The 21,005-nt window shown below is 41.6% G+C and overlaps 1 protein-coding gene across 1 annotated transcript in view; it reads left to right on the top strand.

The window, feature by feature from the left end:
* The window catches only part of LOC107380224 (protocadherin-16), a 109,817-nt gene that overhangs the window by 75,060 nt on the left and 13,752 nt on the right, over nucleotides 1–21,005 (top strand). The window contains exons 3-9 of the mRNA XM_015951360.3: nucleotides 16,126–16,314; nucleotides 17,040–17,271; nucleotides 17,369–17,605; nucleotides 17,699–18,727; nucleotides 20,081–20,268; nucleotides 20,350–20,446; nucleotides 20,550–20,707. Of these exons, the coding sequence (XP_015806846.1) occupies nucleotides 16,126–16,314; nucleotides 17,040–17,271; nucleotides 17,369–17,605; nucleotides 17,699–18,727; nucleotides 20,081–20,268; nucleotides 20,350–20,446; nucleotides 20,550–20,707 (2,130 nt within the window). The remainder of the gene's footprint in view (nucleotides 1–16,125; nucleotides 16,315–17,039; nucleotides 17,272–17,368; nucleotides 17,606–17,698; nucleotides 18,728–20,080; nucleotides 20,269–20,349; nucleotides 20,447–20,549; nucleotides 20,708–21,005) is intronic.

The following is a 21,005-nucleotide window of genomic DNA, read 5'->3' as shown; positions in this document are numbered from 1 at the left end:
ATCAGCCCACCTCCCCTTCATTTCTTGCTCCGCAGACAGCAGCATTACAGTGATACGGTTCTCCCTCATGAAGGGTCATGTCTCTGCACGAGCGCGTCTGTAAGGCTGTGTCCTTGTTAGAGCTTCATTACTTGTTTTCAATGTGATATTTAACTAACATCCTTACGTGTAATGCAACACTGTTAGAAAACTTTTTATAAAACAACTTTCTCATGGAGTTGCATTAAATTGCTGTTGTTTGTGGTCCTGAAAAAAAAGTCTCCTGCAGCAAATCTGTATCTTTTAAAGAGTAACAGACTGACCTCTTCTCTGAGACAACAATAAATCATACAACAGCACACTTCTCTGTTTGTGGAGGTGAGGAGACACACAACGCCATTATCCACTGTTTCAAGGGCTCTCCAACAGGCTTGCAAGGGCAGACGGAGTAGAGCCCAATTTTCTAACTATGTTGAAAGCGATGGAGACTGTGATTGGTCAGGATGCTGCTTCGTCAACAGCATTGCCATTTCCCCTCAAAATGTTTAGCCCTCCCACTGTCTTTAGCGGTGACCCCGCGAGGAAAGTTGACCATTGAGCAGGATTGATGGTTTATCCCTTGAGGTCCACGTGGCAGGGGTGAGGTGGTGCTCACTCCTCACCCCTGCCACATGGACCTCAAGGGATAAACCATCAACCCTGCTCAATGGTCAACTTTCCTCGTGAGGTCACACCCATTAGGACAGTGGGAGGGTTAAAACGAGACATCTAGCGGCAGCAGATTGGAGAATGTGTCTTGGAAAAATCCGACGATATAAATGCTAATATGAATGAAGGAGTATAAAAGATACACAGCAAACCTTTTATTCATGTCAGGGAATTACAGAAAAATGGGTTCGGAGGTGGTGACAGCATGAAGGGATGGAGGAGAATGTGAATGACAAGTTAATTTGTGTGTAGAGTGTCCACCCTGAGACTGGGAGAGGGGTTCAGATGAAGCGTCGGGTCATACCAAAGTCTATAAAATGGGACCCGATGTCTCCCTGCTTGACACAGCTTTAGGTTGTTGGATTCGGAGGTTAAGCCACCAAATAGTTCCTGGGTGTAACCACTGCTGCAGCTCACCGCTCCTTACGGGGACGGGTCAAATGCAGAGATGTAATTTCACCAGTGAGTGATGATGACTAATGAGACTTTGGCTTCAAAAACGCCCTGCAGTAACCCAATTTCATCACAATATGTCGCTCTTATTTCATTCTTACGCAATGCACCTTTGAAGAGACAGAGCCCTGAAACGGCTCATTCTGGAAGGTACTGAAAATGTCAAGAATAAAACTGCAGAAATTGTTTTATGTGAGAGGGATTTAGTGCAAAGAACTTAATAAACATGTTATATTTATACCTTAAAAATTCATAATATATCCCCTTTAGTGTTCACGCATCAGATTATTAACCACAGTGAGGATTAACACTTAAAATATGTTTGTCATTGTTCCAACTTCCAGTTTACTCCATAAGACGGCAGGGGCCATTTTATAATCAGGTGTGACTTATTAAAAAACAGACTGATGACTGCATTGTAGCAGCTTGAGAAGATAAAGCCCTCCAGCTCTGATTAATGTCCTGCTATCTCATCAAACAAGCTCGTGGAAGTATGGTAACCAGGTACAATCTGTCTCCATAACTACATCTGCACTTTGTTTGGGCATCCCATTCTCAGTGGGCATCCTCCCACCCACGGCAGGCAGCTGCAGCACTCGCATAACCCACATCAGATCTCCTGTAGCTGCACACTGTGTATGGTTCATATTAGCTCACCCCTCCCACCCACCCAGTCCCTGCTATTCAGCGCCTGGTTTGACTCACCAGACCAGGGCTCAGCCCTGCTGTTGGAGGCAGTAAAAGAAGATGTGCGGCTGAACCGGAGCCAAGCAAGGGTTTGACAGGACTTCCTCCGTGGGTGTCTGATATTAGGTCACCTCCCTGTAGTTTTGTAAGTGAATCTTTTCAGTAAGTTTCGTAATATCAGTGCATCTCCCTGACCAGACCTTGGATTTATAGTGACCCATTTTTCTAAAGGCTAGATCATCTCATGGTAGCTTTTTTGTTCAGACATGATATTTAATCGGTTTTTGCAACATAAGCTGGCCTCTAATGTCTGCAAAGTTTCTGATCAATATCACACTATAGAGTCAGTTAAAAAACAACAAAACTAACCAAAAAACAGCTTTTCAGTCGTTCTAGATAGGTTTGCATTTAGCAAGAACATAAAATGTCTAAAGACGTTCTTCCTCAGCACAACCAAAGATCTAGATAAAAAATGTTTAATTTTCCTTTCCACCAGCTCACCAGTGGCCATTTAGTTTGAAAAAATACTGTCATGTTTATTTATTTATTTTTTTCTGTCTGACCTTTGAAAAACAAAAAGGTTAATGTCTTAAGCAGCAACCTCTCAGAGGGAGCATCTGCCATTCCAGGTGGTCAGGGGTCAATGCCACATCAGCAGCATACTTAACACATCCAGAAGGGTTTTTGTCAGCTCAGCCTCTTCTTCAGAATTATTCTTCATATTTTCTGTCAGTAGCCGTTCATCTGTGAGGCAACACGTTTGATCTACAGGCTTTTTCTTTTAAACGTGACCTCTTTAACCTGACCTTTGCACTTCTGCTTATTTTCAGTATGAAATGAGTTGCAAAAACATTGCTTTCTTGCCATCACAAAAATAAAATGTTCAGAAAAAATCTATTCAGATATGCTTTTATTGATTGTAATTCTCTGGTCACCTTTCATCCTTTTGGATGAGAGGTGAAACACCTTCAAGCAACAAGAGAAGTCCGTTTACTCTTGCAATATTCTGGATGAACGAGAGTCGACACCAACGTTGGTTAGAAAAACATCTTAAAGTTGTTTTCATGATGTAGTCGCATTCCATTTTGATGACTTTGGGCATGTCTGTAGTCATCCAGCGCTACACACTCAGAAGGCTTTTTCAGCGCATTTCTTCTCCCTCTGCAGGAAGTATTCTCTACTTTTAAATCCGCAAAAAATGCAATTATTTTAAATGACATGTCTTCATTTAGCTGCTTTAGCTTTCCCGTTTTTTCCTTAATGTCCTCCTTCTATACTCATTTAGCCTTTTTTAGGAATCGTTTTCTCCTTAAATGGTTGGATGCCTAATAACTTCCAGACGCAAGGTCCAGATGAGAAACAGACTCTTCAGTTTCAGAAGAAAGTCTAATGAAAGTTTAAAAAAATGCAGACCACCTAACATTTAGCAACTGAAGTTTGTGATAACCCTTAAAGTGTGCCAGAACACATAAAAGTGCTGAGATCCAGACATATGTATTTTATGTTTAATAGTGCAGTATTATTTACTCGTTAGATTCTCAGATTCTTTTATAGAAGACCGACTGGTGAGAATTTAGTCATTTGACACAAATTAATTTGAATAAAAAACAAAAAGTGACCTGATCAGAAATAAATTCACTTTTTTAGAAAATAATATTAATTTATACATGAGTGGTTGTCTGTTACAGCATTAATATGTATGCTGTTATTTTCCAGCTGTTGTTTTAAGTGTGATTTTTAATTAACAATGAATAAATGGATTCAAACCTTTTAGAGAAGTGGAATCATTCCTTCAGCATAATGTTAAAGGTGTGGAGTGTTGACAATTTTTTTTTATTATTTCTGATTATAATCACTCACTCTTGAGCTTTTCGTGCAGGCTGAACATGAAAATAGTCTCCTACAGCTCCAGCATTAGCTTCAGATAGAAAATAGATGGTGAAAAGCTAGGATATGAACATCCTGACAGATCTACGTCACAACTGTCACTTAACATTTATGGACTCGCCCATCTTGACTCAGCGATGAAGGCTGTTGTTGTTTTTGACATTCAGGAAACAGCAGAGAATGTCCCGACTAGTGGAAGCTAACTGTTACCCCAAAATTCCACTATCTCCTCTCCGCCCCCGCCCTCCGCTGCCGCTCGCTTCCGAACTCAAATTATAGTGTACCCGCTCTACAATGGCTCCGCTCCGGTGCGGAGACCTGAGGTGCGCAAACAGGCATGCGTGGGATTTTCAAGATCTTGTGATACAGTCCGAGCAATAAACGCGGAAGTTAGATCCAAACACCCGTTGTGTGGGAGAAGCATCGAAAAGAACTGTTTAATCTGCCCATCATTTGTGTTGAGAGATCAGCAGTGTCTGGATCAACAAAGTGTGACTACTTTGATAGTGGAAACTGTATTTTTGGCATATTTTTGTGCATTTAAAGTTCAACCACCACTGATAGTTGTTAAAAGTTGTTAAACCTGTGCATATGAAACAAAAAAATGCTTTTTGTTTATGGATTTATTGTGAAATAACGGAAGTTGTGCTTGCTCCCTTTCCTGTTGGGCAGTTGTGATTTCTGTCCGTTGACTGCGGAGGTGCTCCGGCGTCCGGCAAAAATAGAGTCAATCCTATTTCTGCCGGATGGCGGAACGGCGGACGGCCGCAGTAGTGGAACAGCTCTGATTGACTACAACGGAACCGTTTTTGCTGTGGAGTTCGTGCCGGTGCGGAGCGGAGATAGTGGAATTTTGGGGTTAGCATTATCAACTCTACCACATGGCAGAACTCCTCCAGGCTTGTTTTATTTGTGGAGATAAAACATCCACATTTCAAGTCAGTGGTAGTCGCATTTCTGTTATCCAATCCGAGGCGAGATGTGCCCCCCCCCCCCCCCCCCCGAGTATGACAAGGCATTCATTCCTACTAGAAACCACTGCAAACGTATTTATGTTCCACACCTTTTAAGCCATTTATACACTGAAGGAACTCACAAAGGTAAACATAGAATGTAAAGATTTCATTAACACTTGACTTGAAGTTGAAATCAGAAACTTGATTACATTTCTCTGTTTTTTTTCCCAGCAGTGCTCTCCAAAGCTAGAAACCTCGTACTTTCCCACGTATGCAATCTAGTTTAAAGTGTCTTTAAATCCCTTCCTACAGCCTCCCTTCTGTTCCTCCTCCGGATTCATAAATGCAACGACACACTGACCTGCTGCCTCTAATTTACTTCTTCCACATTTATGTGTATTTCTTCTATAAAGATAAAAACGGCCATTTTTAGATACATGGGTGCTTCAGATTTCTGTGCCTCTTTGGCTCATTGTGTCAGAAACTACTTTAATCCAGCCCTAAATAACAAGGAAGCTATGAACTAGAATTACGTCCAGATACCGCTTTGTTCACCCGTATGATCACCTTATACTGCAAACTCAATTTCCATCAAGATAAGAACGTTTACTGAAAAGTGTTTAAATGTTGTCATGTTTACCCTGCAGCATGTGCCTCAGATTTTATTAGTGCTTTTTTCCTCTGGTTAAGCCATTACTGTGACAGTTGGAATCCATTTTGACTGTAAAAGACAGTTCTGGATGAAATGATGTGTCAACTGGCAGAAGTCACTATGATTAAAATAATTTTAAACTTTGACAGTTATACTGTGTTTGACTGGGATACCCTGATTCACCCAAAGGCACATCTGGAAAGACACAGCACTAGATCCGGAATGAATTATCCATGTTTAAGTCATTCAGGGAGACTGGGGGAGTTTTCTGTTGTATGTATGAAACTCTGCAGGTGCATTATGTAATATGGGACTCGTACCAGAATATGTTTAGTGAAGCTTTTACAAGACAAGCAAAAGATCAAAAGAAAGATGCAACAACTCGGGTGATGCATAAGCATGGCGGTGTGTTTTAGTTTACCTATGTTTGACCTTCAGCATGTTGTCTTGGGTCAACATTCAGCCTCTTCCAACACATGCAAATGATAAGGTGCCTTAGCGACGGCTGTCTGTCTGATGGCTCCATGAAATTCACTTAGGATATTTATGTTCCCCAGGGGTAAACCCTCATGTTTTTGATTTCTCCTGGACTTCCCGTGAACCTTTGTTTTGACAACGACTCTGCACACTTGAATCATCAGCACCCAAAGAAATGAAATTGAATACTATTAATAAAATAACCCAAAACCTAACCCTTGTCTTGATCATGCAGCATGTTAATGCAATGGTCCTTAAAAAGCACAGACTCCTTCTGCGAACAAACTTGATCCTTGATAGCTTTGGAAGACAGCAAAGCATCTCAGACGATAACATGAACATATTTCAGGTTTTATCCCCCCCATCGTCTGAAACTTTATTGCTGCTCTCAAGTTTGCACAAAGCAGCCAAACATCACAGGGCACATTTATCGTCACCATTTCACAGACCTTACTGTCGTAAAATCCACTATGAAGACTGTTGGGTTTTGCCTGATTAGTAACCACTAAAATCTTTCACGTGTTTGGTCTGAATCCAGACAATCCCATCTGTGCGTCACACGTTTGGCATTTAGATATTTTCATCAACAACGCGTGGGCTTCTTCCTTCCACCAGGCCCGTGTGGTCTCTGCCTGTGTCTTTGTGGTGGCTGACATGTAACAAAAGTTTCTGGTCCGCCCTATCTCCTACTTTAGCGAGCAGCAAAGAGGCCTCGAGGAGGCATTTGCCTCGCCTTCCTCCTGTCGGCTTTCCTCTGAAGTGATGCCAGGACAATAGAGAGAGTAGTATGCATGTCTTCACACCAGCTGTGACAGCTCAAAGCATCTCTCCGTCCAGATTTCTACATCTCACCCACACATTTAATCTCTTTGAGCCTACTCTTTCCTCTTTGTCTTTACCGGCTTTTATGATCTTTTTGTCGTTTCATCAGTCCTTCATTTTGTGTTTTTTTTATTCTGTGGTAGTACACGTTTACAAAGTTTGGATTAGGTTTAGGTGAAAAAGCCTAAGTGACTGATTAGAGTGATGTTTTAATGGCATCGCCACAGTTGAATGTCCTATCATGAAAATGGTAGCTAGAGAACACCTTTTCCATTAGTGTGTCAATGTCCTTTTACCTTTTTTTAGAATCTCATTGAAGTCCTTATTACTTAAAGATGCAATATGTAAAAATAGGGAAAGATTGACATCCTGTGGTCAAATTTGGTTACTGTAATCCATTTTTCCAACTCCTTTTTTTTTCCTTCAAAAACTCACTTTCTCACTTCCGTTCCTCGAGTTTCATGGCTGTTGTCAGTTACAGATCAGCACCAGAATTTTCTCGATGACAAGTGAAAATGAGTCATACACAGTAAGTTTATAAGTAAATAAATCATATCTGGTGTTGGCGCTCTTGGGTGTTTTATGGCAGGGAGCACTTACTACACTTATGGTGATCTTTCTTCGACATTGGAGCAAGTGTAATTGTTTGCTGTCTTGTTGTTAGCTTGCTGTTATTGTTCTGAACGACTCATTAAAGGAAGTGAAACACCAAGATTAACTCAGTTCAATTCATATCAAGTTTATTTATATAGCACCAAATCACGACAAGAGTCATCTCAACGCATTTCACATAGTAAACATTCCAATACAGGTCAGTTCATTAATTCAGTTCAATTCAAAATTCAAAAATACTTTATTAATCCCAGAGGGAAATTGATTGCTGCAGTAGCTCAGAATAATAATAATAATCAAGTCTTCAAAGAGTTATTGTATATTACAATGGCTGTTGGCAGGAAGGATCTCCAGTAGCGGTCATTGTTGCAGCGAAACTGAAGAAGCCTCTGACTGAAGACACTCTTCCGTTGTCGGACAGTCTTGTGAAGAGAATGCTCAGGGTTGTCCATAATTTTGTTGATTCTCTGGAGAATCCTTCTTTGCATTCTCTCCTCCAGTGGTTCCGAAACTGCCGAAACTCTGGCTGAGTCCTTGAAAGGGCTTGGAGTTCCTCCATCTTGTTGGCCAGTGATCTCACATTGGCCATTATGATCGATGGAAGAGATGGTTTGAATTTCCTCTTTCTCTGTCTCGTTTTGCTCCCGCTCTGCACCCACGCTTCTTGCGTTTTAGCTCATTTGGGATTTGTGGCTTCAGTTGAGGTATTATTTCAGCCTTTCCAATGTTAATCAGCTACTCCCGATTGTAAACCAGCTTGTTGCCATGGTTACACATCATAACAAATTCTCAAAAAGTGAAAAAAGCTAAAAAATAGCAGTACAAATCCTCCAAGCTTCACAGCACCAGAAACGGAAAAAGTAAAGTATCCAAAAAAAAAACTGTTTTTCTTGAGAAACTAGAAGAAAAAATGTCCAAGAAAAGGCTAAACTTACATATAGTCAACAGAGTTACTCCAACATGCAGCCGCCCAGAGCAGCGCAGTTCCGGAAAAAAGCCAATCAATAAAACGTTTTCTATATAAGGAACCCAGCAAATTGCAACGAGTCACTGACTAGTGTCAGTGACTTCACAGCAATCCTCATACTAAGCAAGAATTTAGCAACAGTGGAGAGGAAAACTTGCCTTTTAACAGGAAGAAACCTCCAGAGGATCCTGATTCAGAATAAGCAGCCATCCACCACGACTCACTGGGGATCGAGAAGACAGAGCAGACACACACACACACACACACACACACACACACACACACACACACACACACACACACACACACACACACACACACACACACACACACACACGAGTCGTGTGACACGACATGCATACCATGTAGTGTTTCTATGGTTATGTTGTGATTTCTTAGTAAATATTCTATTTGGTGAGAGATAAACTTTATTATAATTATCCTAGCGAATCTATAATGAAACGGGTAAACTAGTAGTAGTAGTAATGACTCATTATTCACTTCACACATACATTTCATTGTTGGTAATTGAGTAGCTAGAGGTATTTCTAGTACCAACTATTTGATTCTAATTCACCGTTAGCATTGTTAGCTCAGCATTAGCCTCTAGCCTGCCTCATTTGATATTAGAGTAAAACAAAAAAATGCCGTGGCTTCTTAGGGGGGGTACAAAAAATAACTTCTGGGTTGCTCCTGTTTACTGGCTTTGGCTTTTTTAACAACTCTGGAGATTCTTGCCTGCTGGTGTCGAATTACAAAGGCTGGCACTGCAGTGTTAGCTCAGTGCAGACAAGGCAACCTCACAAACTGTAAACTAGGTCCCTTATTAGTATTTTATTTTTTTGGAATGGAGACAAACTGACAACCCCCAAACCCACTGAAAATGACATCTGTTTCGATATTCAATTCAAAGATACTTTATTAATCCCAGGGGGAAATTAGAGACCTTCTTTCCAATATGAATAAGACCTTACAATGTTTTGTGATTATTTCACTGCATATTGCTTTTTTAAAGTAATCTTTCTAGCCTAACAAACCTAAATATCAGGTGCGATCAAAGCAAGCTTAGACATATATGGCAGCTTATGAGATGCAAACCATACAATACTTATTTTGAAAATGTCTGTTTGACACTGTTGCATTTTTCTTTAATTTGGGGCTACATAGCTCATATGAGCTTACACATTTTGCAAAGTGAAAACAAAAATATTTTTGTTTTAGATTCAACTTGGTTTTGCTTCAAAAGCATTGTGAGACTAAAATGTAATGTCACTCATCTACAAAGTTAGCATTTCTTTCTTTGCTCATGCATCTCAGGTGCACTCACAGGACCATGTGCACGCAGACCTTGACTGATGTGTGTGATCATTCCCCATTTGGCAAACATTTACACTTGCACTCAGTCATTTGTGGCCTGTTTGAATTGGCTGTGGCACCGTCCTGATTGGCTGGTTTCAATGAGGACTGCGTGAGACGGATTTGTTTGACTGGGCACTCTAAAATACGAGGAGCATGATTAAAAACTGCATTTCCACAATTTTACCCTTTGTTATTCTTAGTAATTTTGACTGCATCTTTTGTGTACTCGCTTGTTTTTTTTTTTCTTTTTTTTTTTTTTGTTAGTCCTCTTGACATTATGGTAACAAAATAAATGGATAATAAGCTCATTCTGCTGTTTGATTATCCACAAGAAGTTTAAAACAGTGCAGAGAAAATTCCCAGGATCTAATTCTACTTGTTTATTGTAAAAATCATAAAAATGCGAACAGCTAAACCATGGAGCTCTTGTAGACACGCCATACCTTCGGGTAGTGGTGGTCTTTTTTTTTTTTAAGTACAGTCTCAAGTCATTTAAGCTTGGGTCTGTAGCATGATGTCATCCAGGAGACTAGGAGATCTTTTAAATTTTGAACGTCTATAGCTCTCACCCCTGCTCCCCCATACCAAGCCCCAAAAATTCTGTAATAAATTTGAAGCCAACATGGAAGCGGCAAAATTTGCAGTTCCACTCTCATCCGCTAGGGCTGGCTGCAGCAAATCCTCATTGACTCCCATGTTAAAAATGCCACATTGACAGCAGAATTAAGCATGTTTACATCCTGGTTCAAAAAACCATTTTAGGTTTAATAGATCTAGTTTACATTAATGACAAATCTAATGGGGGTGAATTTTTTTGTAACTCTTCTGTTCAAGTGGAATTTAACGCTTAAAAATCTGAATAATTAATGAGTATCTACGTGACTTCGGAGCTAGCTCTGGAGAAAGGCCTCAGCCTCATGTTAATAGATGTTCAGCCATTTTGATTCTCTGAACTTTAGTTATTTCTGTGTTTGTGTTCGTGTTTGGACGTAAATCAGGGAAGTAGTTGGACAAAAGGACAAGCTGAGGTTACTAACATACCATCCAAGCAGTTTCTGCATTTTATCAGTAAATACATTTATTTTTCTGTACTTTATTTTGTTGGTTGAATGTGATTAAATGCTGTGTTATTTAACTGCTTGGTCAAACACGTTGGCTGCATAAGAACCTCGAGCGGGTGCCCAGCTTCTCCTGCTTGAGAACAGCAGACGGCTGGCTTTTCCCGTTTCCTGGGGAAGCCTGGCCGGCTCCGTAGCGAGGCTGTAGTCATGCTGGTCAATAGTGGGTCTCTGAGGGAGACCCCAGAAACACTGCAGCTCTTTTTGTTGGTGCTGCTTCACTTCTGAGTCACTCAACCGCATTTTTCTTGCTGAAAATGCCCGGAAGAACTCTGTTAGCTTCCGGTTAGTATGCAGCTAATGTCCCGCTGATCTCCGGCTCCTGGAGATGGGACCATCAACAACAGCGGACACATGAATATTTCACAGTGGTGAACCAGCGAAACTCGATATCCTCGGTCAGCTTACCTAGTTACGATTTTGTTACTAAGCAGGCCAGAGATGCCTTTACTTTGGAGTTGATTTACTGCATTTTTCTTGCTGAAAACAGCCGATAAATCACCTATTGTTCCACGCCCTCCTCTTCCACAGTTGGCTTGAAGTTTACAGACCAACAATAATTAAATGCATTTACCTATCAAGCTAGTGCCATAATAGCCTAGAATAAACTCAGCATTCAACAATGATGTGCAAATTTGTTTTTTTAATAAGATTTCAAGTGCAATACTCTAAAATACAATAAATAAAAGAGTATTTACCCATCCAAAAGAAACTTTAGCCCTTGTAGATCATGACGCTCCCTCCATCTTTTAAAAGCATCTGCAATGTAAATTTTCCTCAAGTGTCCCAAATGTCTTATGGCAAGTTTTGCAAAAGGACTTTTAAATAGTTAAAAATGTCTTTTAGAAATAGAAGTCAGTAGATGAATCAGTGACTTTGGTACTTGCTTGAGTTGCTTTGTTGCACATCTGAGTCTCTTTTATTTAGGTAAGCTGACTGGAAGGATTTTCATTGATTGGCAGCGACTTGTGGATAAGGAACTCTGTTGGGCAATGCTCTATGCTCGCAAAATGGTTAGTTCTGTGGTAGAGGCTGAGGAGTAGCCTGACAACCCATCCCATTCATGTAAACATATTGTCTGGCCACGACTTATAGACAGATCTGCATCATGGGGTGGAATCTATGGTTGTCTTTCAAACTGTCTTCTCCATGTGCTATTGGACAACAAACAAAGTGACACTTACCACTACTAATTTCAGTCAATGGGGCAGTCCACCATACACCATCAAAGAAGATGAAATTATTTTTGTAAATAAAGGACTTAGTACCTTTATCGGCTTTTGACTCAAAGAAAAGCCCAAATCTAAATAGTACAAAGTTGATGCCAAAGCCGCTTCAAATAAGCCATTGCCATCTTTATTGTTATTACAGTAAAATCCAGCAAACTACACTTTTGGAGCACTCTGATTGGCCCAGCAAATCATTAGAGCACTGTGACTGGCTAGACTGGCCGGGCCTGCTGAGACTCAAATGGAGCATGACCAAACCAACCTGCAAAGCAAAATCCCTTTGCTTCTGCTACAGTCTGTGTAGATAGTCTGGCTGGGGAAGGACTTGGGAGGGGGGGATACATTTTAAAACATTACCTACTTAGAGTGCCTTCTACAGGCCAAGGACGAGGTCCTATCTCAAGTGGAGGAGTTCAAGGATCTCGAGGTCTTGTTCACGAGTGAGGGAAAAATGGAGCAAGAGATCGATAGGCAGATTGGTGCAACATCTGCAGTGATGTGGTGTTGTACAGGTCTGTCGTGATAAAGAGAGAGCAGAGCTGGAAGTCAAAGCGATCAATTTACCAGCCAATCTATGTTCCTACCCTCACCTATGGTCATGAGCTTTGGGTAGTGACCGAAAGAACGAGAGTGTGGATACAAGTGGCCGAAATTAGTTTTCTATGTTTCAGTAAGCTGGGTCATTGACAATAAAGTTGATTCTGATTCTCAGCAGGGTGGCTGGGCTCTCCCTTAGAAATAGAGTGAGAGGCTTGGTCATCCGGGAGGGGCTCGGAGTAGACCCGCTACTCCTCTGTGTCGAGAAGAGTCAGTTGAGGTTGCTCGGGCATCTAGTTAAGATGACTTCTGGATGCCTCACCTAGAGTGAGACCCAGGACATTGTCTCTCGGCTGGCCAGGGAGTGCCTTGGGATTCACCCGGAGGAGCTGGCCCAAGTAGCTGGGGAGAGGGAAGTCTGGGCCTCTCTGCTTAGGCTGCTGTCCCAGATAAGCGGCTGAAAATGGATGGATGGGCCTACTTTACAGGGCCAGATAGGCAAATTTAAGTTTTTTAAAGTTACCTTCAAAGTTTTAAAAGACGTACCCCGGCTTTAAGGGCCAAGTCAAAGTCACTTTTTATCTCTTCATGGGCCAAGTTCAAGTCAAGTGTCAAGTCTTAAGAGGCAAGTCAAGTCTCCGGCTTTTGAAGGGAAAGCCTAACCCTGACCCTAGCCCAAATAGAGCCTCAAGTCAATCAAGTCTTGAATCTTGAAGGCAAAATCCAATCCAACTCTCAACTCTGCCAGAGTCTTTGAGGACTAGAATCCAAGTGTCAGACTTGAGTCCCTATCTTTGTGTTGAGGATAATGCTTTAGATCAGGGTTAGGCAATCTTGGTCCTCGAGTGCCACTATCCAACATGTTTTAGTTGTAACACTCCTGATTCAATGGTTGAATCACCTGTTCAGTGGGTCAGCAAGCCCTGCAGAAGCCTGTTAATCACTTGCTGATAAAAAAAATCAGGTGTGTTGGAACAGGGAAACAACTTAAACATGCTGGATGGCGGCACTCGAGTACCAGAATTGTCTACCTAATCGTGCTTTAGATGGACCAGTTTTAAACAATGTGGTATTGTTCCATTTTGACATTCAACAAGCCATGCATATTTTCATCTCTTTATAAAACACTCGGTTAAAAAAGTGTCCTCTTGTAAGCTTATAAAGTCTGGTGGTAGAACCATGAAGTACCCCAGTTATCTTTGGAGTTCCCCTGCTTGTTTTATGAAGGGCTCATCCAAACATTGTCCTTCTCCCGCTGATAAAAGCAGCTCACATCATCCCTCACTCACGGACAAGAAGTGTAGGGAAATACTCTTGGCTGGTGTGCGTGATCTAATATTACATCTGCTTGAAGACTATTTGATCCAGTGCAAACAGAGTTTGAGTAATACCCATTCACTGCCAAGGAGGTATAGTGAAAACTCTGATGAATTCACACTTATGCCTGACTGCTTTTAAAACACATTTTTGGTCATTGACCATTAGATTTGATTCATTAAGCTTATATAGACTTGGTTATAATTTTACTGGAATTTAGACATTAGTACTAACGAATACTAGTCGGTACTAATATCAATAAAAAGACAATTTTCTAAAAATGAAATACAATTATCAAGAGTCCAAGCTTCACCAGCTTTGGGTGAAATGATTTGAAATTCCGTAATATCCCCAAAAACTTTCAGTTTATCACTTTCAGGACTTGTGGGGAATGTAGTTTCATCTACTGAGATTTACACCTACTGGTGCAGAGTTTCTCTCAGCTTTTTGTAACACTTGTGCTGCAGAACGGTGTGATGCCAGAGGCCACACTTTGTTAGGTTATTTTCATTTCGCATGGTTACGCTTCGCACTTTGACTAATTGTTATGCTTAATTTTAATTAACATGGCCTCTTGTGTCATTTCATAGTTGATTCTAATCTTCCTGATGCACAAGTTCTCATCATTCCAGCAAAATGACACTTATGTGCTGCTTTTACTTTACAAATGTAATAACGTATGTTTCAGACTTTGAATAATCTAGAAATAAAACCATAGGAAATTTATGGTAATTCGTGCAAATGTGATTGTTTTATTTTCATAGAGTTTATTCCCCCAATACACCCATGCACTTACCTCATGGAAAATATTGTTTTCAGCTTTTTAAATCGCAAATGGTTCCCAAAAATAAAAACATCGTCCTTTAATGCAAACTGAGAGTTGTGACATCGAAACAGAAACCTGGTGTACTTGTTAACTTTTCCAGTTTTCGTACCGTAAATTCCAAAGGATGTCCAAATGGGATTGTCTGCTATGTGGGTTTAGTTTGAAAAACACTTTTTCTGTGTGGTTGTGGCTAAAATGAAAAGTAAAAGGGAGTCTTTTCAATTCAGTTGATGCCATGAATGGGTCATTCATACAAAAAAACGAAAAAAGTTCCTAGAGGTTTTGAAATGTAACATATCTGCAAGTTTTTTTTTCAATATAATGCTCTCTTTGGTTTTCATCATGCTTACACTAATTCTTCACCCACTTAGCCACATACAAACAATTCTTACAGTCTACAGTTTCTACACCTTGAAAAAACTGGAGTAGCTTTCTTGCAGGGCTGTTGGTTTCCCCTTCCCTCGTGTGGTTTATTATTCTTCTTTTTGGCTCGGATCTCTGCCAGCTTTACAACTCCCTCCCTCCCTCCTACACACCACTCACCCTCTGTTGGAAGTTACAGTCAAGAGTGTGGGCCATGCTCTCCGCTGAGTCCCCCGTTCACCATCTGCTCAGGAAAGACGAGGCTGACTTACTGTAGCCAAACTCATCACCTCGAATGAATGATTTCCATCCAGTCACAACCATCCCAATGCCATCTTTAAAAAAAAAAGTCGGAGTTTGATGATAAGAATGTCTCTCCTTATTTCTCTTTGCAACGTTCCCGATGACTGTGCCGTCCAATGCAAAGGAGTCTCCCTGCTGCTGAGTGTTGGAGCACTGGAGCATTCCTTTCCATTAGCGTTTTGCTACAGAAATCCATTAATAAAACACAGAAGGAAATAGGTTTCAAATCAACTTGTGAGGTTTAACCCTTCGGTGTTGTGCAATTTAGACTCAACACTTGATAACAATTACACCACCGGTACCCAGGGGCCCAATCTGATTGGTCTGTTTACTTTGTACTGTCTCGGGAGATTCTACAGCAATTAAGCTAGCTCCCTGGCTGATGGCTATTGCCATTGGTTCCATCTCTGTAGATGTGCAGCCTTAATAAAACCAAACCACATTCATGAATTTACATTAGAATGTAATACAGAACTGTACCGTGGCACTATTTCCCAACCGCCCCCATCACTGTCCTTTTCAGACAGACTCCACTCATGGAGCAGTCAGTATTTCCTGTTGGCAATTCTCCCAGAGCACGTAGAAGTCAATGAGCATCCTGCCAATCCCAATCTTTCCCCTCATAGTCTGTTTCTGCCAAAGGTCCTGTTTGGCTCATGTTTTGGCTTGAATAAACAACAAAGGCTGAATCCAAAGATTGTTTTAAAAGCACCTATACTGTGCTCTTGTTTAAGTTGTGGATGCACGATCATTCTTGTTTTCAGCTACTACAGTAAACATGTTCTTTTAATTTTGGAGTTCTGAAAATGTTAAGTTTGTTCAACTTATGAAATTGAGCATTTAACCAATAGCGTGTCTTTGTTTTTTTTTTAGGTGACTGCGACAGATGCTGATGGTGGCTCTTTTGGCTTTGTCACCTACTCACTTGGCTCTGCAAGTAGCAGCACGGTTCTCTCTCAGTTTACCATCGGCAAAGAGACCGGCCAGATCTGCACTAGTGCTGCACTAGACAGGGATCAAGGGCCGGACAGTCTTGACTTCACTGTTACTGCAGTTGACGGGGTAAGCCACCGCATTTTTGAAATCATGCTTAATATGAATCCATTGAGCCACAACCTAATCCTATAAACACAGCAGCTATGCTGTTTTACTGACAAGAGAGTAAAGACAGAACCAAATTTGGAAAAAAAAAATGAAATAAAGTTCTGGATTCATCAACCAAATAAAAAGTGAACAGCTCTCCATGGTAGGTAGTCTTATTCAACCATCCGGTTCACTGGCTGCCAGAAAATACTTAAAGAATAAAACGTTCAAAATAAAAGAAAAAGACTTTGGGTATGTTAAAGCAATCAGATGGTGAAATACCTCAACTGTCAGGCAGTAACAGTTTAACAAGCTGGACTGTGGCCTCCCTCATTTTGCCACCTGGTCCAAATAAAAAGCCTGCTCTGTATTTTCTTCAAATGAAAAGCCAATGAAACAGACTTGGGTTGCTGCAGGCCCACTCACACTACATAGTTCATGACATATTGCTCCTTCCCCAGGGGAAACTATCAATCTGTGTTAGTGTACAAATCAGTCGAGACTTTATTTTAGAGGCTACACCATACATTGAAACTTTACCTGGGTTTTCTGCTTTATTAGGTATTCATTTATTTCACTTTCACCATTAATGTAGCCTACGGGCACCAATAATGTGATCTTCATCCTTCTTTCATGTGTGTCTTCCCGCTCACGATTTTATGTGTGTAGAGGTATAACAAAAGAGCTTTTTGTTTCTTCTGCAGGGCGGACTGAGCTCGGTAGCCTACGTAAAGGTAGATCTGGTTGACATGAATGACAACAGACCCACTTTCTACCCACTCAGCTATGCCGTTAGTTTGAGCACACAGAGTGCCCCTGGGACGTCTGTTGTCAGAGTGACGGCTCATGACCCAGACTCGGGCGAGAATGGCAGAATCACATACAAAACAGTACCTGGAGGAGCATCCCCATACTTCACCCTCAACAGAGACACAGGTTGGTAAACTTATTTCCAATTTATCTACACATGCTTTTTTATATTTGAAATTATGTTAAATGAGGTAAACATGTCTTGTTTTATGTCTTTTTCTAGGTGTTATTTCTTTGTCTCGGTCTGTTTATGGGAAGGCCAACTCCGTCATCAGTATGATCATTTCTGCTCAAGATGGTGGTGGTCTGCTTGCCTTAAACAATGCTAAAGTTAACATTAGTGTTGTGGCAGGGCTGGTGGCACCACCTATATTTGAACAGACTCAATATTACTTTACTGTATCAGAAGATGCCCTGCGGGGGACAGTTGTAGGCATCGTCCAGGCCAACAGTAAGACTGGTGAGCCATTCACTAGACAATGACCATAAAACCCTAACTCAAAGCTAAAACTTTATTTTTTCTATTCCTGTACTTACTTTATTTTTATTCTAGGCATCTCCAAGGGTATCTCCTACACCATCAGCTCTGGGGACCCCAGTGGCTACTTTACTGTAGATCCTGATACGGGAGCCCTAAGGACCAGTCTGCCCCTAGACCATGAAACCCTGTCAGCTCTTGACTTGGAGGTGCAGGCCCACAGTGGCAACCCCCCAGCGTTTGGCCAAACCCGTGTTCGTGTCACTATTGCAGACATCAATGATAATCCTCCCATTTTTCTACCAACTTCCTCTGAGTCCCTGCTTCTGGCAGAAAACACAGAAATGGGCACATTGGTATATCGAATCCAAGCTGAGGACAGAGACTCGGGAGTCAATGGTCAGCTTAGCTTTGATCTCTCCACTCCTAGTGGAATCCAGAGGATCTTCAGCATTGAACGCAGCACTGGAGATATCCGATTGGTCGGGAGCCTCTGCTATGAAACGACTCCTCGTTATGACCTCCTGGTGATTGCCAAAGATAATGGAGTGCCCCAGCTTAGCGCCACCTTTATGCTTGTGGTTCACATCCAGGCAGAGCATGAACAGGGACCTGTGTTTGATACTCTCACCTACCGTGTGGAACTAAAAGAAGGAACACCAATAAACACACGCTTCCTACAAGTCAGAGCTTTGAACAGAGAGATTCCAGGCTCCAGTCAACTTCCTCCCCTGATGTACCACCTCCGATCTGATGGAGATGCTTCAGGATTTGGCATTGCTGCTGACAGTGGCTGGCTGTTTGTGAAGAGTGCCCTTGACAGGGAACTGAAGGACATGTATCTTGTGACAGTTCTGGCCAGTGCTGGTCATGGCCAGTTAAAGAAGACAGGTAGTGCTACAGTGAGGATATCAGTGACTGATGAGAATGATAACGCTCCTCGGCTCACACAGGAGAGGGTTTTTATGGCTGTGAGGGAAAATCTATCTGCAGGAACAGGTTTTGGACATGTGTTAGCTACTGACAAAGATGCTGGCTCTAATGGACGCCTCAACTATCGCTTCCTGCATCCGGATCGACACTTCCAGATAAACTCCCAAACAGGTAGGGTTGGTCCACATGCTGGTGAAGGTTCTCAGTCATCCAGGCCATGGTAATCAAAAGAGGTTTAATAAAGGTAACTGGACTTCTTTGGTTTCTTGAAGACGTTTTGCTTCTCACCTAAGGAACTTTGTCAATTCTGACTGGAATATGGGAGAGTCAAGCTTATAAACTGTAGCTGTCTATTGTTGCTTAATGAGCAGACACTACCTATGAATACCACTTCTCAGGGTCAGGATCCAGCACAATTTAGTTTGAACTCTGTTTCAACACACCTGATTTCAATCAGCAGGAAATTAACATGCTTTTGGAGAGCCTGATGAGCTGCTGCACAGGTGATTCAACCATTCAGTCAAGTGTGTTGGAGCAGAGAAACCACTAAAACATACTAGATACCGGCCCTCCAGGCCCAGAATTGAATACCCCTGTCCTAAGGAGTCGATTCCTACACAATAGAGGATGACGACTCAAACAATTTCTGAGGAGTCGATTCCAACACAAAAGAGGCTAAGGACTCCAATGACTCCTCAGGATGTAGGGAGGAGAGGTATTCATAGGTAGTTTCAGCTCATTAAGGAACAACAGACAGCAAAAGTTTATAAGCTTGACCCTCCCATATTCCAGAGTTGGCAAAGCTCCTCAGATGAGAAGCAAAATGTCTTCAAGAAACAGAAGAAGTCCAGTTGCTTTCATTCAAACCCCTTTGGGTTTTGTGCTCTAGTTTAATTGAATTAGATAAACTATTAAACATCAACAATGACTGCTAAAAATCACTTTAGTCGACATGGTTGACACCAGTAAATGAATCAGTTTTTGCATAAATATGTAATTAGGCTGTTTTCTTCATTTAAAAGCCACAAATAAATCCAAGATAGCAAGTCCAGTATTTTTTATGATTTCTTTTATTTTTATTGAATTTTTTCATGAAAATTCTGAGAGCTCATAGGAAGGCAAAGCGGCTAATCGGTTGAGTCATCTTTCAGAGATGAGAGGCTAAAGTTGCCACTCTGCTCCTTGTCATAAATAAGGCAGAACGTGGTGACAGCAGCACCCAGCCTCTCACTGAGCTTTAATTGGCCTATTGAGCCTGTTAGTCTGTGGGTAGAGACTCAGGCTTTGATTTACCATCAGCTTCTAGCTGAGCTGTGTCTGTCTACAGCCTCTGCCAATCTCCCTAAATGTCTCCTTTTTATGATTGTGAGTGTTTGTGTGCTTGTGGATGCATACATCCGTGTGTCTGTTACTTCTGAGTATCATTGATACAAGCCTGGTGGCTGCTAAGCCCCTCATCATTATTCTAGTGGTCTGGTGCTTCAACATAAACTCACTCTCATCCATCCTCCTTTTACTCGGCAGGTGAAGTCAGTACGAGGACGATGCTTGACAGAGAGCAGCAGTCTAGCCACCAGCTGGTGGTGGTGGTGCAAGATGGAGGTTCACCTCCTCGTTCTGCGACAGGCACAGTTTTTATTACTATCCTCGATGACAATGACAATGACCCTTCATTCATCTACAGTCAGTCAGGCAAAACCATCGTAATGCAGGTGATGTCATGCGATCACAAGCATGAATTGAAAAAAAGGACACTTTCATTTCTGTAATGATGGTTTTTTTTAAACCAATAGGTGACAGAAGGTCAGTCTGCTGGAGTTTTGCTTGGCACTTTGCAAGCTAAAGACCCCGATGAAGGGGAGAACGGTACAATATTCTACTCTTTGTCAGGTAAAAATGATTTTCATCTGTGTTATCCATGTCTGAATATGTGTTTTTAACTCTCTTACACATGCCATATCCAGTTAAGTTTTGATCTGTGTGTCTACCCAAGGTCCCAGAGCTGAGCGTTTCACTTTAAACGCAATCACAGGAGAGCTGCATTCATCATCCCCTCTGATTCACTCCGATCGAGCTGAATACTCTCTGACGGTGACAGCCACTGACAGAGGACTGCCCCCTCGCAGTGCCTCCTGCTCCCTCACCATTCAGGTCAGACTCCCGCTGGAGGACAGCCAGCATAAACACTCTCACTACACACCTATTTAATATCAAAGAATGGACTTAGGGTTGAGAGGATCCATGTCTCAGGGCCCCTCAGACTAGCTGCCGACATATCAGCCTCACGTCTGACAAGGTCGCCTCCCACCCTCCTCCCTTTTCTCCTCATGTGAATTTTCAAAAGGGAAATTTCTATCTGAAATGGAAAAGTAGGTCTAAATTAAATACTCCCAGCTGGCTTATGATGAGGACCAGCTGTAGAACGTACCGATCAAGGTCATACTCAATG

Source organism: Nothobranchius furzeri, chromosome 13 (genome assembly GCF_043380555.1).
Source record: "Nothobranchius furzeri strain GRZ-AD chromosome 13, NfurGRZ-RIMD1, whole genome shotgun sequence".
NCBI lineage: Eukaryota > Metazoa > Chordata > Actinopteri > Cyprinodontiformes > Nothobranchiidae > Nothobranchius > Nothobranchius furzeri.
The sequence above is the reverse complement of the archived record's forward strand: the minus strand, read 5'-3'. Positions and strand labels throughout refer to the sequence as shown.